Below are 18,342 nucleotides of genomic sequence, written 5' to 3'. Positions count from 1 at the left end.
GCTTCTCTGGGCAAACTGTTCCATTGCCTTGCTGCGCTTCTTGGTGGCATCAGTATGAGTCTCTCTGGTGGCATCTCAGCAGCGTTAGTTTCTCACCCCCCACCCTTTCTCGCTGGTAGGCAGCAGATCAGAGCTGGGTTTCCAGCTAAACACAGGGCATCTGAGCCCCACCACTCTCCCCATACCCTCAAAATATCCCCCCCCATTTCTTCCAGGCGTGGGATCAGTGAACTCAGCGCCAGCCTGGACTTCCAGGCATGGTCATCCTATCATCACAGACAGAAGCGAGAGGGTCAGGAAAAATGCATGTGTGCTTTATTCATGGATATGTTTGAATATTGACATGTACAGAAGAGATAAGTACAAGTTACATCCCAGTAGTAGAGGCAGACATCAACCATAGTCCCCTACATGCGCGCACACAGATTTTAGCATCCCTCTGCTACCCATGGGATTATTGCTCCAGCATCATCTCCCTGCCACCATCCCTCCCTGCCTTCTTGCAGTCTCGCTTTGGTGATGATGTGGTATTTATACGTACACAATATTTCACCAGCTTTCAGGATTGCCAAACCACTGGGAACGGTGATGAGCAGCCAAGAAAATAGAGTTCAGTGGCTACCAAAAGTTTGGCTGGTTCTTTCTTTCTCGTGACTCTTCTTTGTGCTTATGAAAGTCCTCAAAACAGGGAGTTTTTCCTAAAAAAAACCCTGTCTCCCTTTCTCTTTCTTGGCTCACTCAGCCCTTTGCCTTTACAAACAGCTGCTGGGACTTTGGTGGTTGGTCAAGAGGCTTAAAAATGAATGTCCACGGTTGACTTAGAGTTCAGCAGAGCTGAGATTTCATCCAAAAAAGTCACTGACTTTTCACAAGGGAAAAGAAATGCCCTGTGCACGCACGTGGTTCGCGAGAGGAGACACGTCATTGGGTTTCCTGCTTCCAAAAGATGGTGCAAAAGCCACCTTCTTTTTTTTTCAGAAATTTTCTTTTGTGAACAGGCTTGGAGGAAGAAGTGACATTAAAATTAGCAAAAAGGGTGAAATGATCAGGAAAAAAAGTCATGCAGGTTTTGGGATGATTTTGTTTTAATTCTGCACATCCCACTCTCCCTGGCTCTTCCCTGCTGGGCAAGAAGCTCGTTGCTCAGTGTCGCTTCATTTCAAAGCATCCCCAGACCACAGGGAACCCCTGGGAGAGCATGGACTGGTCTGGAAGAGTGCTAGAAGGACACTGTTTCCAAACTCACAGCACAGGACAAAGGCTGAGGATGAGAGAGCAGACCTGTAATCGGAATTCTGCAGATGCTTTTGAGGTACCTCAACGAAGGGCAGAAGTAGGAAACCCCTCCAGCAGACACCCATTTCCACTAACTCACTGCGTGATTTTTGCGGGGAACCCAACAGATCGTAGAACGGTTTGGGTTATGGAAGTCATAGAATCATTAGGTTGGAAAAGACCTTTGAGATCATCAACTCCAATCGTACACGCCCACTACTAAATCATGTCCCCAAGAACCTCATCTACCTGCCTTTTAAACACCTCCAGGGATGATGACTTTACCACCTCCCTGGGCAGCCTCTGCCAGTGCCCGAGAACCCTTTCTGTGAAGGAATTTTGCCTAATGTCCAATCCAAACTTCCCCTGACGCAGCTTAAAGCCATTCCCTCTTGTCCTATCACCTATCACTTGGGAGAAGAGACCTTGAGTTAGAAAGGACCTTAAAGCCAATCCAGTTCCAACTCCTCTGCCAGGGACACCTCCCACAGGGTCAGGTTGCTCAAAGCCTCATCCAACCTGGCCTTGAACACCTCCAGGGATGGGGCAGCCACAGCTCCCCTGGGTTTTGACCTTCTCATGTGATATGATCCATGGTAGGGCTGTCACCTTCCACCGTCTCAGGGCACTTTGGTCTGCCACCCTCCCAAAACTGAGGATTTGAGAAGACACCACAGTTGAGAGCTGCTTGGGCTTGTGATGCTTAGAGAAAAGTAACATCCTAAGCGAGGGGGGATGAGGTCCATCATTGGAATCATTAAAATTAACTTAAAATAAATCAGCCAGAAAGTGTAAACAGATCATTGGTCCTGCTGTGGGATGTGGTGATGGAGTAGGCAACCTCTGGAGGCCTTCTCCATCCTCAGTATCCTGTGAGAACGGTTGCCCACATCTGTTTTTCACAACATACCAGGCTTACAGGAGAGTTGAAGTGGGGTTGCCAGTCATCCTGACCACCTAGAAGATGTCTATCTTTGCTGGGTCTCAATTGGAGAAGGAAATGGCAGAGTGGCTTTTCGCCACCACCACCAGTAAGTTATAAGAGACATGGGAGAAGAGTCTGCAGGACAGGGTACTCCTGGAAAGCAGCTGACACTTGTGTGTCCATCCTAAACAGACACTCAGCCCATGCAAGAAGACTAAAGGCTGGTGGAGACAGGCTTGCTCCTGGCCAGGTGTGAAGGTCAGGGCATGACTACAGGACTGGAAAGGAAAGCTGCAGAAGAAGGCAGTTCACAGCATGACCTCATGATGTTGAGGTAGTTCCTTGCCTTTCAAGGACTGAGCATTAGAGTTTAATCCCCTCTTCGCCTGTGGCTCAGAGGACACAAGTCTTGCAGAGCTGCAGCTGGTAGTTGTGTCACTTGGTGCACAAATGGCTCCATGGTCTCTTGGAGGACACCAATGTCTTGGGTGCAGGGAAGATCTTCCCAGCGTTCCAGTGCACAGCGATGGCATTTCGAAGGGATGTAGGGGCTGCCTGTAGTGCTACCTCCCTGCCTGCTTTTGTGATCTGGGTGAGCTCTTCACAGTGAAGATCTCACATGCAAGGTTCTGTTCAGGGTGTGATTTGGCACCTTGAGAACCAGACTTGGATTTTGGTGCCTTCCAGGACCCTTTACACAGCCCTGGGTTAGGACAACCAGGTGCTATAGCCCCAAGGACCTCCAGGTACAGAACTTTGGATGGGACACAGCCAGGAGATTTTTCAGCGTGTCTTACACATCCGCAGGTGTTCATTTGGAGATGAGAGTGGTTTCATATTAGACCAAAACCCAAGAAAGTTCTTGCAGTTTCTCAGCAAAATCTGAAGCAAGAAAAGAATGCAAGAGGTTCTGCAGGGAATGTGGATGGAAAGCACTGGACTTTGCTGCTGCCAAGCCTTTCTATGCATTCAAATGCTAAGAAACTAATGATGTTCCTTGAAGGAACACAAACCAAGTAATAAATGGGCTGTTGCAAAGCCCAAGCCCAAATACCATGGGAGGATCTGGACCTGCTGCTGTGCCTCCTGTGGTGGTCAGCCTGGGTAAGCATTTATCCTGGGAAACCTTCTCATGCTTCCTTACCATCTTCTTTCTTGGTTTGAGCTAACAAGGGATTCACTCCCCCTAAAAAGACGCTGGGAGTCTTCAGCTCACCTCCTCAAATGATGAACCCTGGGTGCTCAGGTTAACATAAGGTCACGCATCTGCCTTCCTGTGCCCCGAGAGACCAGAAAGACATTTATCGTCACCCTCCAACTGGGCTCCGGCTGCAGCTCAGTAAAGGGGGTCACTTCCCCAGCTTAAACCACCTCCCAGCTGACGAAGTAGCACTTGGGAGGAGGCAATGTCCTTCACGTGCTAAGTCAGACATGAGAAATTTCTTCCACCAGCTCTTCAAGGAGGGGAACCTTAGCAATCCACTCCACATGATCCATTACTTGGTCTTTCCAAAAACTGGCTGGATATTTATGTTCCCAGAGTGACAAACTTCTTCTGTTCAGTCTCTTCCTTGCATAACTAATGAAAACCCCTGACTGAAGATCTTCTGCCTCTCTGCAAAGGTGGATGCACATGTAGCACATGGGAACGTAGTTGCGTTTGGCTGGCATCTAGTCCTGCCCAGAGGCTCACATGTTCATCCCACATGGAAAAAGGTTAGCTTGGAGTGGGACAATATTGGCCTCAGGTTGCCTGGATGTGACAAAACAATACCTACCCCGAGCACTTTACAGGACCAGTGAGTAGAGATGCTAGGGTTGGGACACGAAGAAAGCCGGCTGTAAACAAAACGCAACACACGTGTTTCTTCCTGAACACCATCAATACATGACATATTTCTCTAGAAAGGAGGGCCCAAGGAGTAGGTGACAGCTTGGAGATGCATGCTGGTTGCACGCTGGTCACAGTTTCAAGCAGGTGGATAATCCCTAGAAGGCCGTTCATAATGTGGTTAATTGATCCACCCCACAAGTGCTTCAGGATCCTCTCCGGTGAATAAAAATAACCACCTTTTCCTCTGTGCTCTGGTTTCTTCAGTCCAAACCAGGTGGGCTGTCATTTGGGTCCTGAGGAACCCTGGAGACAGTCTGAACTCCACATCATTTGACATGTCCTGCCAAGAGCCCCCCAACATGAGTCAGGGCTTCAGGAAACTTCCTGACAGCTCATCCATCCAAAGCCTTTCCTCTCTTGGTTTAGGCAAGCAAAAGCATTTCCTTTGCAGCCTCATTTCTTGGATCAACTCTCTCAATGTTTTCCAAGGGAATAGTTCACGGCTTGACCCCATCCATAGAGAGCTGGAGAGACGACCACCAAGCTGTGGGTTGGAAAGGTGGCCAGGACCAAGAACGAGCTGGTTGTCAACAATGCTGATCGTATAAAATCAAATAAATTGGCAGACGGGTGAGGAGGAGGAAGGGATGACCACATGCTCACCTCTCCTTCCTAACACCTCTCTCTCCCTCCCCCTCACCCTGAAAAAGTTACTGTTCTGGTTGTTTTGTTAAGAAACCAACACGAAGAGTCTCTGCCTGGCATGTGGCCACCCAGCTTCACATCACAGAGAGGCTCAGCGCAGCAAGAGTGAAGAGAAACCACATCTGCAGCAGAGAGGCTGCCCAGTGGGAGGGAGCTGCTGGGCTGGATGTCCCTGAAGACAGACGAGTGGAGCCCCGCAGGAGCCTCTCCTCTCCGGCCACCTGCAAGAGAAAGAAGGCAGCACAGGGTAAGCGATGTGGTTGTTCCCCACCTCGGTCCTTCTGAAGATTTAGGGCTTGGGGACTGTGCAGCCTTCCTACGTGTGCTGAGGGGTCCAGGGCCAGTTTCAACACCCCATCTCTAGACTGGAGGTCAGCTTAGATGGTGGTGAAGGTGGTGGTAGCACCATGGCATCCAGCTGGGTCACCTTATGGGTACAACACTGGGCATGCAGCCCACAGGTTTGACCACTGTTTGGGAGTGTCTTTGTGTGAGGAGAGGTGCCTGGTTGCCCACTCTGGTCAATGGAGATCCGTACAGCCCAAGGAGCCACTGCTGGCAGGTAGCTTGACCCAGTGGTCTCTCCAGGTGGAGAAGTCCCTTGAATAGGGTGGCAGATACCTCCATAGGGCTGGCAGATATTGCACTAAACAGCAGCTTAGAGCCAGGTGGGTTACTCCAAAATACAGAGTATGCTATTATGCAACTGACTTCCACCCTGGGCATCTCCACCCTGCAGGTGAACTTCACCCTTTTTCAATGTCTTGACATCTATGGCCAAAAATGTGCTTTACTAGAGAGTTACATTTCAGTACTTGATAACTGAGATGATTTAGAGCCAAGGCGCTGCACTGCTGTGAAGATGGAAAGCCTATGGACTGATAGGTCCATCATAGCCTGATCTAGCGGGACGTGTCCCTGCCCGGGGCAGGGGGCTTGGAACTAGATGAGATTTAAGGTCCCTTCCAACCCAAACTATTCTATGATTCTCAGGTCCAGAGTCACCAGCTTCAATACACATTGAACAGGATCTGAGTTTGGAGCTGAGTGCTAAGTCAAGACCCAGCTCCCCTGTCTCCCCTGCAGTGTCAGCAGGGCCCACTTTCCAACAGGACTGCCACTTCAGCAGAGGGAATTACTGCTGTTGCATGGAGATGGGCAGTGTGGTAGGATCACCCCTGACTACAGCTGCTTTCTCCAGCTTCCCACTTGCCAGTGGCAGCAGCAGTTGATTATCTGGACTGGACCATCAGTGGTGAAGGAGGTTTACAGCTTCTCTGGTGCTACCAGAATAAAGCTCTCAGTGCAAGGTCTGGACCTCAGGTCATCATTTGGATGCATTGAGGTCTGGGGAGCATCAGGTAGGAGCAACTTCAGATCACCCCTGGGTCCAAAGTTTACAGCCTGATGAACAGGTTGTCCAGGGAGGTGGTGGAGTCACCATCCCTGGAGGTATTTAAAAGATGGGTAGACAAGGTGCTCAAGGACATGGTTTAGCGGAAGATAGGAATGGACTTGATGATCCAAGAGGTCTTTTCCAACCTGGTGATTCTATGATTCTCTGAAAATACACCTATGCTGTACATGTCCTGAAAAGCAGTGAAGGAAGCTGAAGCCACATTTCTGCACCTCCCAACTTGTCGCCCTGTGAAGACAGAGCAGAGGGAGGTGAATCGGGTTTTTCTGCAGCAAAAGAAAAAAGGAGGAAGCATAAAAAACCCTGTGTGTGTGGAAGCTCCCTGAGGGCACCATCGAGCTTAGAGCAAAGCCCACGTGCAGTCCTTGGAGTTTGGTTAACTGACAGCTTCTCTTACCTGAACGTTCAGCAAATCAGGGTCACTGTTAATTATTTAATAGTAAAATAATTCAATCTGAAAATTACTCTGGTGGGTGGCACATCAAGGTCATTGCTTTTTATTTAAAAATAAAATATTTAATGCCTGCTGCTGCCATCATCAGTAAATTCATCTGTTATTTGTTTTAAGATAATTTCAGTTCAATATTACTTTCATACTAACAATTTGCTGGTGACGAGAACCTTTTAGATTAGATTTTCCAGTGCTTAGCAAACCTTAGTCAGTTAAGCCTCAATGTTATGACCTTCAGGATCTTCATCTAACAAGGGAGTAATCTGTGTCCCAGGCAGCTGAAATGCTTGTTTGAAGCCATGCAGCTGCCCTGCAGAAGGATGAGTAGCCAAACCAGTGGCCCTGGCTCCTCATCTACACTCCTGAAAAGATCATGGAAGTTCTCAGTACTTCTAAAAAACTATATCTCTCTAACATACGTGAAAGAAAAGAAATCATAGAATCGTTATGGTTGGAAAAGACCTCTAAGATCATCAAGTCCAACCCTCAGCCCAGCAGCACTGTGCTCACTAAACCATGTCTCCAATTGCCACATCTACGCGCTTTTCAAACCCCTCCATGGACGGTGACTCCACTGCTTCGCTGGGCAGCCTCTTGCAGCATTTTGCCACTCTTTCAGTAAGGACATTTTCCCCAGTACCCAATCTAGACTTTCCCTGGTGCAACGTTAGACTGTTTCTTCTCATCCTAGTGATCTATAAGCAGGAGGGAAGTCAGGGATATGATAACGTAGCTTGATGATGGGGAAGAAGGTGTCATCACATGAAGAAGAAGGTGAATGAGGGGCTCCGGGAGGTGAAGGAAGGTTGGATATATGCACATAGCTGAAATGACACAGTTGGGAGGGGGAACTGAGGTGAGTGGGGCTGGAGCTCTGCCCATTGGCAGGGCAGTTGGATTAGATAATCTTGGAAGGTCCCTTCTAACCCAAACCATCGTAGGATTCTAGGGCGTGAAGGAGGTGTGGACACAGCCAAGCATCTCTTTAGGCCAAGTCAACCGCCTCCTACCTTGGTGGGCTGGAGGTGCTCAAAGATGTTCTCTCTGAGGGTCGCCACAGCTCTGTTGGAGTTTCGCTCCTGCTTGTACATCTGTGTGGTGGGGGGGATGGATGGGGCCATGGCTGCATTCAGGTAGGTCCCATTGCCAAAGGCCAGAATGGCATTTTCTTTGTGTGGGAAAGAGATGGAGAAAAGCATCAGAGCAACGTTTCCAAGGAAAAGCATACACATCCCTTCTCCAGCCTTCTTTGAACGGATCACCCAAATGCATGCCTGAGGGTCCTCAGAGTTCCTTTGCTGAAAGCAGAGGGAGCTGGACACCAACAGACTTTTGAGGACTGGGGTATCTCCATATCCTCATTCACAAGAAGCCTCACCAGTTTGCGGGCAATGCTGCCAGAGGAGCAATGAGCTGAGCGATACTTACGGAGACAGATATTGTTGGTGAAGAGATGCAGAAAGCTCTCACACTCTTCCTGCCGGTTGCCACTGGCATTGCACGTGCACCAGGGAGCTATGCTGGAAGTTGAGTTGTCAATGTAGTTGGGTGTGATGGGACTGCCTGCCAGGAAGGATAGAGAAGTGTTACTGTAGGGCTGGTACTTCAAGGTATGGTGGCCATAGAATCATGATGCCCTGAGTTGGAAGAAACCCAACAAGGATCTTTGAGTCCAACTCCTGTCCCTGCATAGGACAACCCCAACATTCACACCGTGTGTCAAGGGGGTTGTCCAAATGCTTCTGGAATATTGTCAGGCTTGGGGCCATGACTGCTTCTCTGCGGATCTGTTCCAGTGCTCCACCACCCTCTGTGTGAAGAATCTTTTCCTAATGTCCAACCTAATCCTCCCCGGCACGTCTTCCTGCCATTCCCTTGGGTCCTGTCATAGGTCACCAAAGAGAAGAGATCAGTGCCTGCTCTTCCTCCTCCTCCCCTTGTGAAGAAACAGTAAACTGTGACGAGGTCTCCCACCAGTCTCCTCTTCTCCAGGCTGAACAGAACAAGTGACTTCAGATGCTCCTCATACAGCTTCTCCACTAAACCATTCACCAACTTTTTGGCTCTCCCCTCCTTGCTGCTGTCTTGGTTTGCTCTGCATTCAGTCTCAGCTGATCTTTTCCATGATGGCAGCACAAGAAAACTGTTCAAATGCTGGTGTCACAGGTCTGGTTTGCTCCCAGGGAGGAGAAGAGGGAGTGTTGCAGCCCTTTGTCCACCCCACCACAAGCAAAGCCTTCCATCAGCTAAAATGTGCTACTGGTCTGAGGAATGGGAAGCTCCTGGAACTATTTACATTCAAAACCTGTACGTGAATGTGTGTAAAGATTTCCATGCTGTCATTGAAAAAGCCAAACCCCATCTCCAGAATGGTCAGAGACAACAAAAGAAAGATTAAACCAGAAGTATATTTTGTCACAAAAATCTGTCAATCTATCCCATCCGTCAGGATAGATCAAGTCCATTGGCACTTCTGTTTAGACTATGGCTGTGCTCAGGCTAACTGCTGCCAGCTGGATCTCTGCAAATTCAATTTGACATTCCCTGAAGTCATCGAGATGCCAATGGATGGTGATTTCCAGTGGCATCACTGGTGATGGGACCAGGGAACCCTGACAGAGCAGACGCCCTGGGACAGTGCATCTATTTCTCCCTGAAGGAGAAGCCGGGCTCTTGCAGCAGTCCATGGCACATGGTTTTTCTCCCTCCACTGCAACTATCCTAAAGCTCGTGGCTTTATTTCCTTCTCTAACCACTGCAGAAAGCCCAGCATCTCCCCAAGATCTCAATCTCAGCTCTCCACCTTACTGTCTCCATAGCTTTTAGCTGCCTAGAGGAGATGTTTCCAACCCAGAAGAGTGGGAGAGACACCGAGGGATGCAGCCACTTACCTATGATCCCTGTATATGCCAGCAGACAGGCGGCGTAGCTGTCCCTCCGGCAGCCGCTCGCGGACTGCAGGGAGGGCTGGCAATTAAACTGGAACTCTGCATAGCGTGACCTGATGGAGTGAGAGCACAAAAAAAGAACATATTAGCACAGATATTTGGGGCAAAAAGGGGCATAACAACACACTGATGGTGTTTACAGCTTGCAAAATCCTTTGCTGCTGTAGGTGTTGCTAAACCAGTTTGAATTAATGGCATTTTATACTACTCTCTCGCCCGCCCCAACAAACCCCAAAGTGAGTATTATCCCTTTGAGATGAGACATGAATAGGGGCTGTAGTTAATGATTTACAAGCTGAGACTGCAAGAAAGGTCCAGTCTTAGAAGAAATGTTTGTTTTCTGGTGTGTGAAACTGTTTTTTGAGGGAAGAGCTGTTGCAAGCAGTGAGGGAATTCACTCTGCCTTGCCTTTATCTGGCTTTTGGGTAATAACTTCCCTGTGAGACCTAAGCCTTCATTTTCAGGCTGATTTGCTGAAAGAGAGAATCACTCTGGTCCAGTTTCTCTCTAAAGATTATGGTTTAAATGTAATCGAGCTCATCCTCAGATTAAGGAAAATGCCCAAAGGCTTGGATACAAAATGCTCTACCCAGCATGAGGGCTGTTACCTCGTCCTCTGCTGCAAGCATCCACTCTCAGGAGAAGGATGGAACCTCTGGAACCTGTGGAGCAAGCGGTGTTTGACCTACACCTCTCATCTCAGACCACTGTGCCTCAGCTTTCACAGCCAACAGGATGAGGTTCAACAAGGCTGAATGCCAGCTTCTACACTTGGGTCACAACCACCCCGTGCAGCTCCAGGCTTGGGGAAGAGTGGCTGGAAAGCTGCCTGGTGGTAAGAGACCTGAGGGTGTTGATGAACAGTGGCTGAACATGAGCCAGCAGTGACCCAGGTGGCAGAGAAAGCCTATGGCATCTTGGCTTGGATCAGAAACAGCGTGACCATCAGGAGCAGGGAAGTCATCATTCCCTTGTGCTCAGCATTCATGAGGCCTGATGTTGAGTACTGTGTTCAGCTTTGGGTCCCTCAACACAGGAAACACATTGAGGGGCTGGAGCATGTCCAGAGAAGGGCAACAAAGCTGGTGAAGGGTCTGCAGCACAGGGATTACAGGAATTGGCTGAGAAAACCAAGGTTTAGTCTGAAGAAGAAGGGGCTAAGGGGAGACCTCATTGTCTACTACTAAACAATGTTGTAGTGAGGTGGATGTTGGTCTTTTCTTCCTTGAAACAAATGGTACGACAAGAGGAAATGTCCTCAAGTTTCACTATGGGAGGTTTAGATTGGATATGAGGAAAAAAAATATTCACTGAAAGGGTTCTCAGGCCCTGGCAGAAGCTGCCCAGGGAGGTGGTGGAGTCACCATCCCTGGAGGTGTTTAAAAGATAGGTAGATGAGGTTTTTCATGGCTTAGTAGTGGACAGGAACAGTTGGACTTGATGATCTCAAAGCTTTTTTCCAACCTAGCAATTCCATGATTGTCTACTTCAAAGCACCAAACCACTTAGCACAAAGCAGCTTTGAGGGACACACAGGGCTTGTTGGGACTGTCTGGGCCATGCAGGGAAGTAGTTGCATCGCGCAGACAAATTGCCAGACTGCTCATTATATGTGGGAGCCCTGCTGGCTTCATTGGATAAACTCTGTAAATTGTGCTGCCAACCCGATATTTGCCACCTAAAGCTTTCGGAGTGAGTCAGTTGTTGGCACAAATGCATCTCATGGTGTCTGTACATTGTAGGATATCTAAGACATCCTCATGAGGCTTTTCAGGTAGGACCTACCGGAGATTCGGATCCATCTAAACAGGTGTCCTGTGGTCATGTAAGAAGGCATCTCACATGGCATTTGACCCGCTGAGGAAACTCAAGCAAGCACTAACACTGCCAACACTTGAAGACAGGGCCTTTTAGATGACAACCTGCACTGTCTGAACTGTGAACTGGGTACCTCAAATGATTGCTCTGCCTGGGAAATCTCAGAAAAAATGAGCACGTTTCTCCTCCCAATCAGGCATTTTTGATTGTCTCCTGGTCAGCGCCAGCACTCCAACTTGTATTTGCCTGCCCGCTGTTCTCCCCAGCTTCTCCTTTTTTCCTCTTCTTTGTTCCCACGTTTGCCCCATACCAACCCTGATCTCCTACGCCACGACCAAGCAAACTCCTCTTGCCCAAATTTTTGCTGCATTATTTAGTGGAGGGAAGCACTGATTGCAGGGTTTGTATTATTCATAATAGTAAAGCCCGTCCCTCCAGAGATTCAAAGGGTTACAGCTGTGAAGAAGCTGCAGGAGGACTAAACAGTGCAGGCAGGGTTAACCCTGGAGTGTTTCTTTAAAGTCCCACGATTTGTTTCTGGCTCTCCTTGTGGTTTCTGCACTGCTAGCTTTGACCGGGTCACACGTCAACCCCTTGCTCCTGCCGTGTCTCTAGAGGATGTTTTATATTATATATTCAGAGACCAAGGAAACAGATAATTAACAGCTGTGCTGCTTGCAGGAAACCGTTTCCAGCCTCTTGGGAAGCAACGCTCTCTCTTTTGAACCTCTTCTTCCCTGCTGGGCCCACTCATCTTGTTAGGGAGAGGGCAGTACCCGTCCGTTTCGGATTCCCTGGGTAGATAGCTGAAATCTGAGCAAGAGCTGGTGTGGCTCAGGGGCTTTGCATCTTTCAGAGCCATTTTCAGATACATAGATCAGTTGTTCTCCTTTCCCCACGCTTCTGGAGTGCAGAGGGATGAGGATATTTGTACCAGTCAATCTTTCCAAGAAAAACCCGCTGCTCTCACCTCCCTTTGTGAAAAGGCATAAGGCTTTAACTGTAATTTAAGGATGATGTACTGGTTGGGAAAGTTCAGCCCAGGAAGTCTCAAAGCCTATAATAATTAGAGACTGGAACAATACTGGAAGATGTGTCACAGTATCATAGAAAAGTTTGGGTTGGAAGGAACCTTAAAGACCATCCAGTTCCAACCCCCCTGCCATGGGCAGGGACACCTCCCACTGGATCAGGCTGTCCAAGGTCCATCCAACCTGGCCTTGAACACCTCCAGGGATGGGGCAGCCACGACTTCTCTTGGCAACCTGGGCCAGGGCCTCACCACTCTCATGGTGAAGAAATTCTTCCTTATATCAAGCCTAAATCCGCCCCTCTCCAGCTTTCTTGTAGCCCCCCCTTGTTGCCCCCAGTTAATAGAAGGATGCTATAAGATCTCCAGGTCACTATAAGATCTCTTACAAGTGTCCTACACTTGCTCTTGTGCTTGTCCAAGGGACAGTTTGCCACGTTGGCCGCCTCAATGTGTGAATCTTACCTGCAGACATAGTTTTCCCTGCAGGAATCCAGAGGTGCCAGGCAGTTGGGCTTCTCCTTGGACTCATAGGAGCAGGCAGGAACGATGGTCTGCCGCCGGCGCTCAGCACAAGCTGTGTCTTCACAGGGGCAGAAGAGCAGCTCGTGGGTGTACTCGGGTGGCACGCGATCGAAGAACTTGCGCAGAGCCTTGTGGCACTTGGAGCGGTTGCAGGTGTCAGCCCGGGCCACGCGCCGGATGCAGAAAGAGACATACTCTGTCCGCAGGCGCTGGCACATCTCGTCCACGTTGCACGCCTTGGCAGCATCCAGACACCGGTTCACCTGAGTCACCTCATTCTCAGACCCTGTGGAGAGATGGGAGATGGTAATGCGGTTTTGCACTGACCAATCTGCCAGAAGCACCACCAAGACCTTCACCCTCATGCTGCTCCCATCCAGAGCCACCTAAGTGACACCAGCATCCACTCCAGGAAGGCAGTGACCAGGGTGACAATCACATTTGCTTTCTGTGTCCCGGCTGTACAGAATCCCATTCCATACTCACCTTTCCCAAGAGGTGCCATGGCCATACAACAAACCTCGCACCTTAGAATCTGCTCCACCAAGCTCCTACCTTTAATAAAATGAAGCTTTACTCTACCCTCAGGCATCTCACACCATCTGTTGGAGAGAGTCCAGAGGAGGCCACAGATACGATCAGAAGGCTGGAGCATCTCCCATGTGAGAGTGGGCTGAGAGAGTTGGGGTTGTTCAGCCTGGAGAAGAGAAGGCTCTCTGGGGACACCTTAGAGCAGCTTCCAGTACTGAAAGGGGCTTCAGGAAAGGTGGGAAGGAGCTCTTGATCAGGGTATGCAGGGACAGAATGAGAAAGAATGGTTTTAAGCTGCAAGAGGGGAGATTTAGATGAAATATCAAGAACATATTTTTTCCTGTGAGAGTGGTGAGGCTCTGGCACAGATTGCCCAAAGGGGTCATGGCTGCCCCACCCCAGGAGGTGTTCAAGGCCAGATTGGATGAGGCTTTGAGCAATCTGATCCAGTGGGAGGTGTCCCTGCCCATGGCAGGGGGTTGGAAGTGGATGAGCTTTAGGTCCCTTCCAACCCAATCCACTCTATGATTCTAAGATTTGTATAACACTGATTTAAGGGCTCTTTTAGAGATGGATGGAGCTCTGTTTTATAGAGGGGGAAAAAGCTACAGAGTCCCTGATAGGAGCTGGTAGAGCCTGTAGGTCCTGTGGATCAGACATATGAGGGTCCTCCAAGCATGAGAGCGTAAACGAGCTTGAAGCCATTTTTCACCTCTCTGAATTAAGACCATGACCTGATGCACATTGGAAGGACATTTTCCTCAGCAGAGAAGGATCTTTCTCAGAGGAAAAAAACCTCCAGAATGATAAATTTCCAATGCAGATTCAAGCCCTACCTTTGGCCATGAGTTAAAACAAGCCAGTGACTGCTGACAAGCGTTAAAATATTGACAGTCTCTCTGAACACTTCAAAAGGCCAGGCTGAGAGAGTTGGGGTTGTTCAGCCTGGAGAAGAGAAGGCTCCAGGGAGACCTTAGAGCAGCTTCCAGTACCTGAAGAGGCTACAAGAAAGCTGGAGAGGGGCTCTTGATCAGGGTATGCAGGGATAGGATGAGAAGGAATGGTTTTAAGCTGAAAGAGGGGAGATTTAGATGAGATATCAGGAAAATATTTTTTCCTTTGAAGGTGGTGAAGCGCTGGCACAGATTGCCCAAAGGGGTTGTGGCCATCTCATCCCTGGAGGTGTTCAAGGCCAGGTTGGATGGGACTTTGAGCAACCTGATCCAGTGGGAGGTGTCTCTGCCCATGGCAGGGGATTGGAATTGGATGAGCTTTAAGGTCCCCTGTAACCCAAACTATTGTGTGATTCAATGATCCTGGACCCTCTACAGATACAGAACAGCAGGTCATAACTTATGTTATAGAAGGAGTTAATGAGTATAAATGGGGGAAAAAAAAGTTTAAACCAAGAAACTTCATGTCCCTAGATAGATGCTGAGACCTTTGGTGCATATCCCCGCTGCTGTGAGCCCTTTAGCTTTGCTGCCCAACCTATTTTACTCCCCTTTAAAAACCTGACAAGGTGTTAACCATGCATAAAAATCCCCATCCCTCCATTTCACTTTGGTCTGAAAAGCCCTGTAGGACTCAGCAACAGGGGGAAAAACCTCTATTTAAGAAGGCCATGACCTGGCAAACAGCTTTGTGCATGCTTCAATTTCCATGCTCAAATCAGTCGAGTGGAGTCAATGAGAAGACATGAGGTCCAGGAGCAACACCCTTCACCTCACTGCTCAGATTGTCAAGGGCTGATGGGTTAATTTGCTCCTGGACATTTGCACCTAACAAGTGCCTTATCATCATGGGGACTGCAGACATCCATCGGCTGCAGGGATGTGCTGCTCCGTGCTTGCTTGGGTGCATTACAGCTGTGGATGCCTCTCCAGATCAGGTGCACATTTCAGAGGAGATATAAACACGATTGCTGTTTTGGTACCGGAGTAAATTACCTGCTCCCAGGAGTGTTGTTTTGTAAAAAAATCACCATTGGTAAAGGTTCCCTATGGCTGTGGTGCAGAAGCAGAGCTGAACGCTGGTTGTGGTGGCAGCTGTGATGTTGGTGATGGATGGCTTAAGAGCTACAGCAGTGACCTTTTAACTGCCGAGCCCAGGGTTCACGACCTCAAGGGGGTTAAAAGGTGTCACACAACTCTGCTCACGTAATTAAGCGGATTACATGAGGCAGAGCAGAACAAGAGTCTGAGCCCTGAGGTTGTCTCCAGGGCATGGGGTTAAAGGCCATGGCTGGAATCAACCAGTAGGTTGGGCTACTGACCTTTTTGCCTGCAGAGTTTGACTCTGCCACTGATGTGGAAACACCTTCTTGTACCTAATGATACCCACACAGTTCTCGCCCGGCAGGCTGTCTGCACCACACAGGTCACAGAATCACAGGATTGGTTGGGTTGGAAGGGACATTAAAGCCCATCCAGTTCCAATTCCAGGATGTTCCAACATCCAGGGATACCTCCCACTGGATCAGGCTGCTCAAAGCCCCATCCAACCTGGCTTTGAACACCTCCAGTGATGGGGTAGCCACAACTTCTCTGGGCAACTTATGCCTGTGTGAGGAATTTCTTCCTAATATGTAATCTAAATCTTTGCCATTCCAGTCTAAAGCCATCCACCAGCTATGAAGAATCAGCCCATCTGGCATGGCTCATTGAAAGAGGCCTTCCTAGCATCTGCCTCTCTATTCCTCTCTTGTGAGACCTCATCTGGAGTACTGTGTCCAGTTCGGGAATCCTCAACTTAAAAAGCTGTTGGAATGGGTCCAAGGGAGGGCTACAAAGGTGAGAGGGCAGGAGCACCTTCCGTACTAGGACAGTCTTGAGAGAGTTGGGCTAGTTCAGTCTGGAGAAGAGAAGGCTCTGAGGAGATCTTAAAGCAACCTTCCAGTATCTGAAGAGGGCTACAAGAAAGCTGGAGAGGGACTATATTCATAAAGGTGATAGGATGAGGGACAATGGGAATAAACTGGAGAGGGGCAGATTTAGGCTTGATATAAGGAAGAATTTCTTCCCCATGAGAGTGGTGAGACACTGGAACAGGTTGCCTAGGAAAGTTGTGGCTGCTCCATCCCTGGAGGTGTTCAAGGCCAGGTTGGATGGGACCTTGGGCAGCCTGATCCAGCAGGATGTCCTTGCCCATGGCAGGGGGGGCTGTCCCTTCCAACCCAGACTATTCTATGATTCTATGTCCCTTAGTCTCAGCCCTTCACTGTACAGACATGGAAAAGCGAACGGATGGAAATCATAAGTGATTATCCCCAGGACATGTTCTTCTACCAACAGTTTATCAAAGAAATAATAAGCATCTCCTTGGTAAAATGATTGCAAGGCTTGTGCAATGCTTTGTGAAGATGCCACAAGGAGTCCACAAAGGACTGCTTTGTCCATAGCTCTTGATCCCACAGTCAGTTCCCCCCAGTTTGAACCAGTAAAGGTTAAAGCGTCTCCCCATCCACCTACCTGCAGTGATAGATGCCAGCCGGACATAATCAAATCCCCTGATGAACGGCTCATAAGGGGAACTCTCCAGTACGTTCATACCTGAATGAAAAGAGAAGTTGGAGAGAGGTGTGAAAAGAGAAGTTAGTGAGAAGACAGCTGAGAGTCCTGAGGAATGTTCAAGACATACAAAGTTCAACAGTTGCGATGCGAGTTTGCTCAGTGGGTCCAAGAGTACATGTGCTCTAGATGTCACAACTAAATGGATACTCAGAGTTACAGGAACTGATGCGTAGCCGTATATTTAGAGAAAGACATAGGATGTAACGGTTTTTCAAATATACATCACAGTTTTGGAGTAGGACGGCCTCCCAGAGAACTGCTGAGTTGCAATCCAAGTCTTGGGTTTCTTTACAAGGATTGCCATGAAGGACACCAGATTGTAAAGCAGCCTCTTGCCTGTGGATAGAGTTCAAATCATGTACTTCCTGCCACACATCAACATTCCAGCACCGTTCTTGCTATCTCCTATATGTCCCTCCCTAGGTCAACGGTCCTCACCTGTTGGTAGGACACAACCAGGGATGTGCACAGAACTCTGTGTGTGGCCACAAACCTGCCTTTTATATTTATTAATACCTCTGCCCTTCTCCTTGCCAACCACCCTTTCTTACTTGGGAAGGAGCTAATGACCCACAACTCCCGCAGAAACTTCCCTGCTTCGTTTTTAAGTTGCTGGGAAGCTGATTTTATTCAATCGATGCTTCCTTTTCATCCGCTCAATGGCCTGTAATGCGCCGTCATCCTGATGGATACCGCAGAATATTATTGAAGCAAACAGCTCGGTATCGTTTTTTTCTTTATTAGACATTTCGATGGATACGGACAGCAGCAGCAGATGTACTGGCTGGGATGAAAGGACTATCAAACCTTCTGCTCCAGGCATATGCTGATCACCAGCTGCGGTCAGGAAGAAACGGCTCCCGGAGTACACAGCCCTGTGCAATTACCACAGGTGCATTACAAGGCAGCTTTACACCTCCACTGAAATATCTTGCATCGTTACTGACTGAAGAGGGGCCCATTTGTATGTGCCAGCGTAGCAGTTTTATGTCCTGATGATATAGCGCCTTATCAGAGAATTGTTATCGGCTTGTCATCATGTTATTGTGTCTCCAAATGGGAAGGTGGCTAAACACGGGCACGCTCAAGAGAAGCTGAGTAAATAGTATGCTTTGTAAATCCCCTGAGCACACACTTACACAATTGATTTTATAAGAGGGCTTCTAGGAAGCTTTTTACAGCCTCCTGGGTATGGAGGACTGAGAGACGAAGCCCTACACGGAACGTGTGGATCGCCTTCATTTCTCAGTCAATTAAATGGCTGTAAGGACTCAGAAACATACCACTATTATGAAATATATTTCCCCAGGG

At 48.6% G+C, this 18,342-nt stretch overlaps 1 protein-coding gene across 2 annotated transcripts in view; it reads right to left on the bottom strand.

The window, feature by feature from the left end:
- Window positions 1–288: 288 nt before the first annotated feature.
- The window catches only part of GFRA4 (GDNF family receptor alpha 4), an 87,663-nt gene continuing 69,609 nt past the window's right edge, over window positions 289–18,342 (bottom strand). For both annotated transcript variants that reach the window (XM_054065981.1, XM_054065980.1), the window contains exons 3-8: window positions 16,930–17,010; window positions 12,869–13,214; window positions 9,499–9,608; window positions 8,036–8,170; window positions 7,618–7,775; window positions 289–4,960 (exon numbers count right to left, since the gene is read on the bottom strand). In XM_054065981.1, coding sequence (XP_053921956.1) covers window positions 4,814–4,960; window positions 7,618–7,775; window positions 8,036–8,170; window positions 9,499–9,608; window positions 12,869–13,214; window positions 16,930–17,010 — 977 coding nt within the window. In that variant the 3' untranslated portion in view covers window positions 289–4,813. The remainder of the gene's footprint in view (window positions 4,961–7,617; window positions 7,776–8,035; window positions 8,171–9,498; window positions 9,609–12,868; window positions 13,215–16,929; window positions 17,011–18,342) is intronic.

The sequence above is a fragment of the Cuculus canorus genome, chromosome 4, assembly GCF_017976375.1.
Source record: "Cuculus canorus isolate bCucCan1 chromosome 4, bCucCan1.pri, whole genome shotgun sequence".
In the NCBI taxonomy this organism is placed as follows: domain Eukaryota; kingdom Metazoa; phylum Chordata; class Aves; order Cuculiformes; family Cuculidae; genus Cuculus; species Cuculus canorus.
Note: the sequence above shows the minus strand (reverse complement) of the source record. Positions and strands in the feature narration are given on the sequence as shown.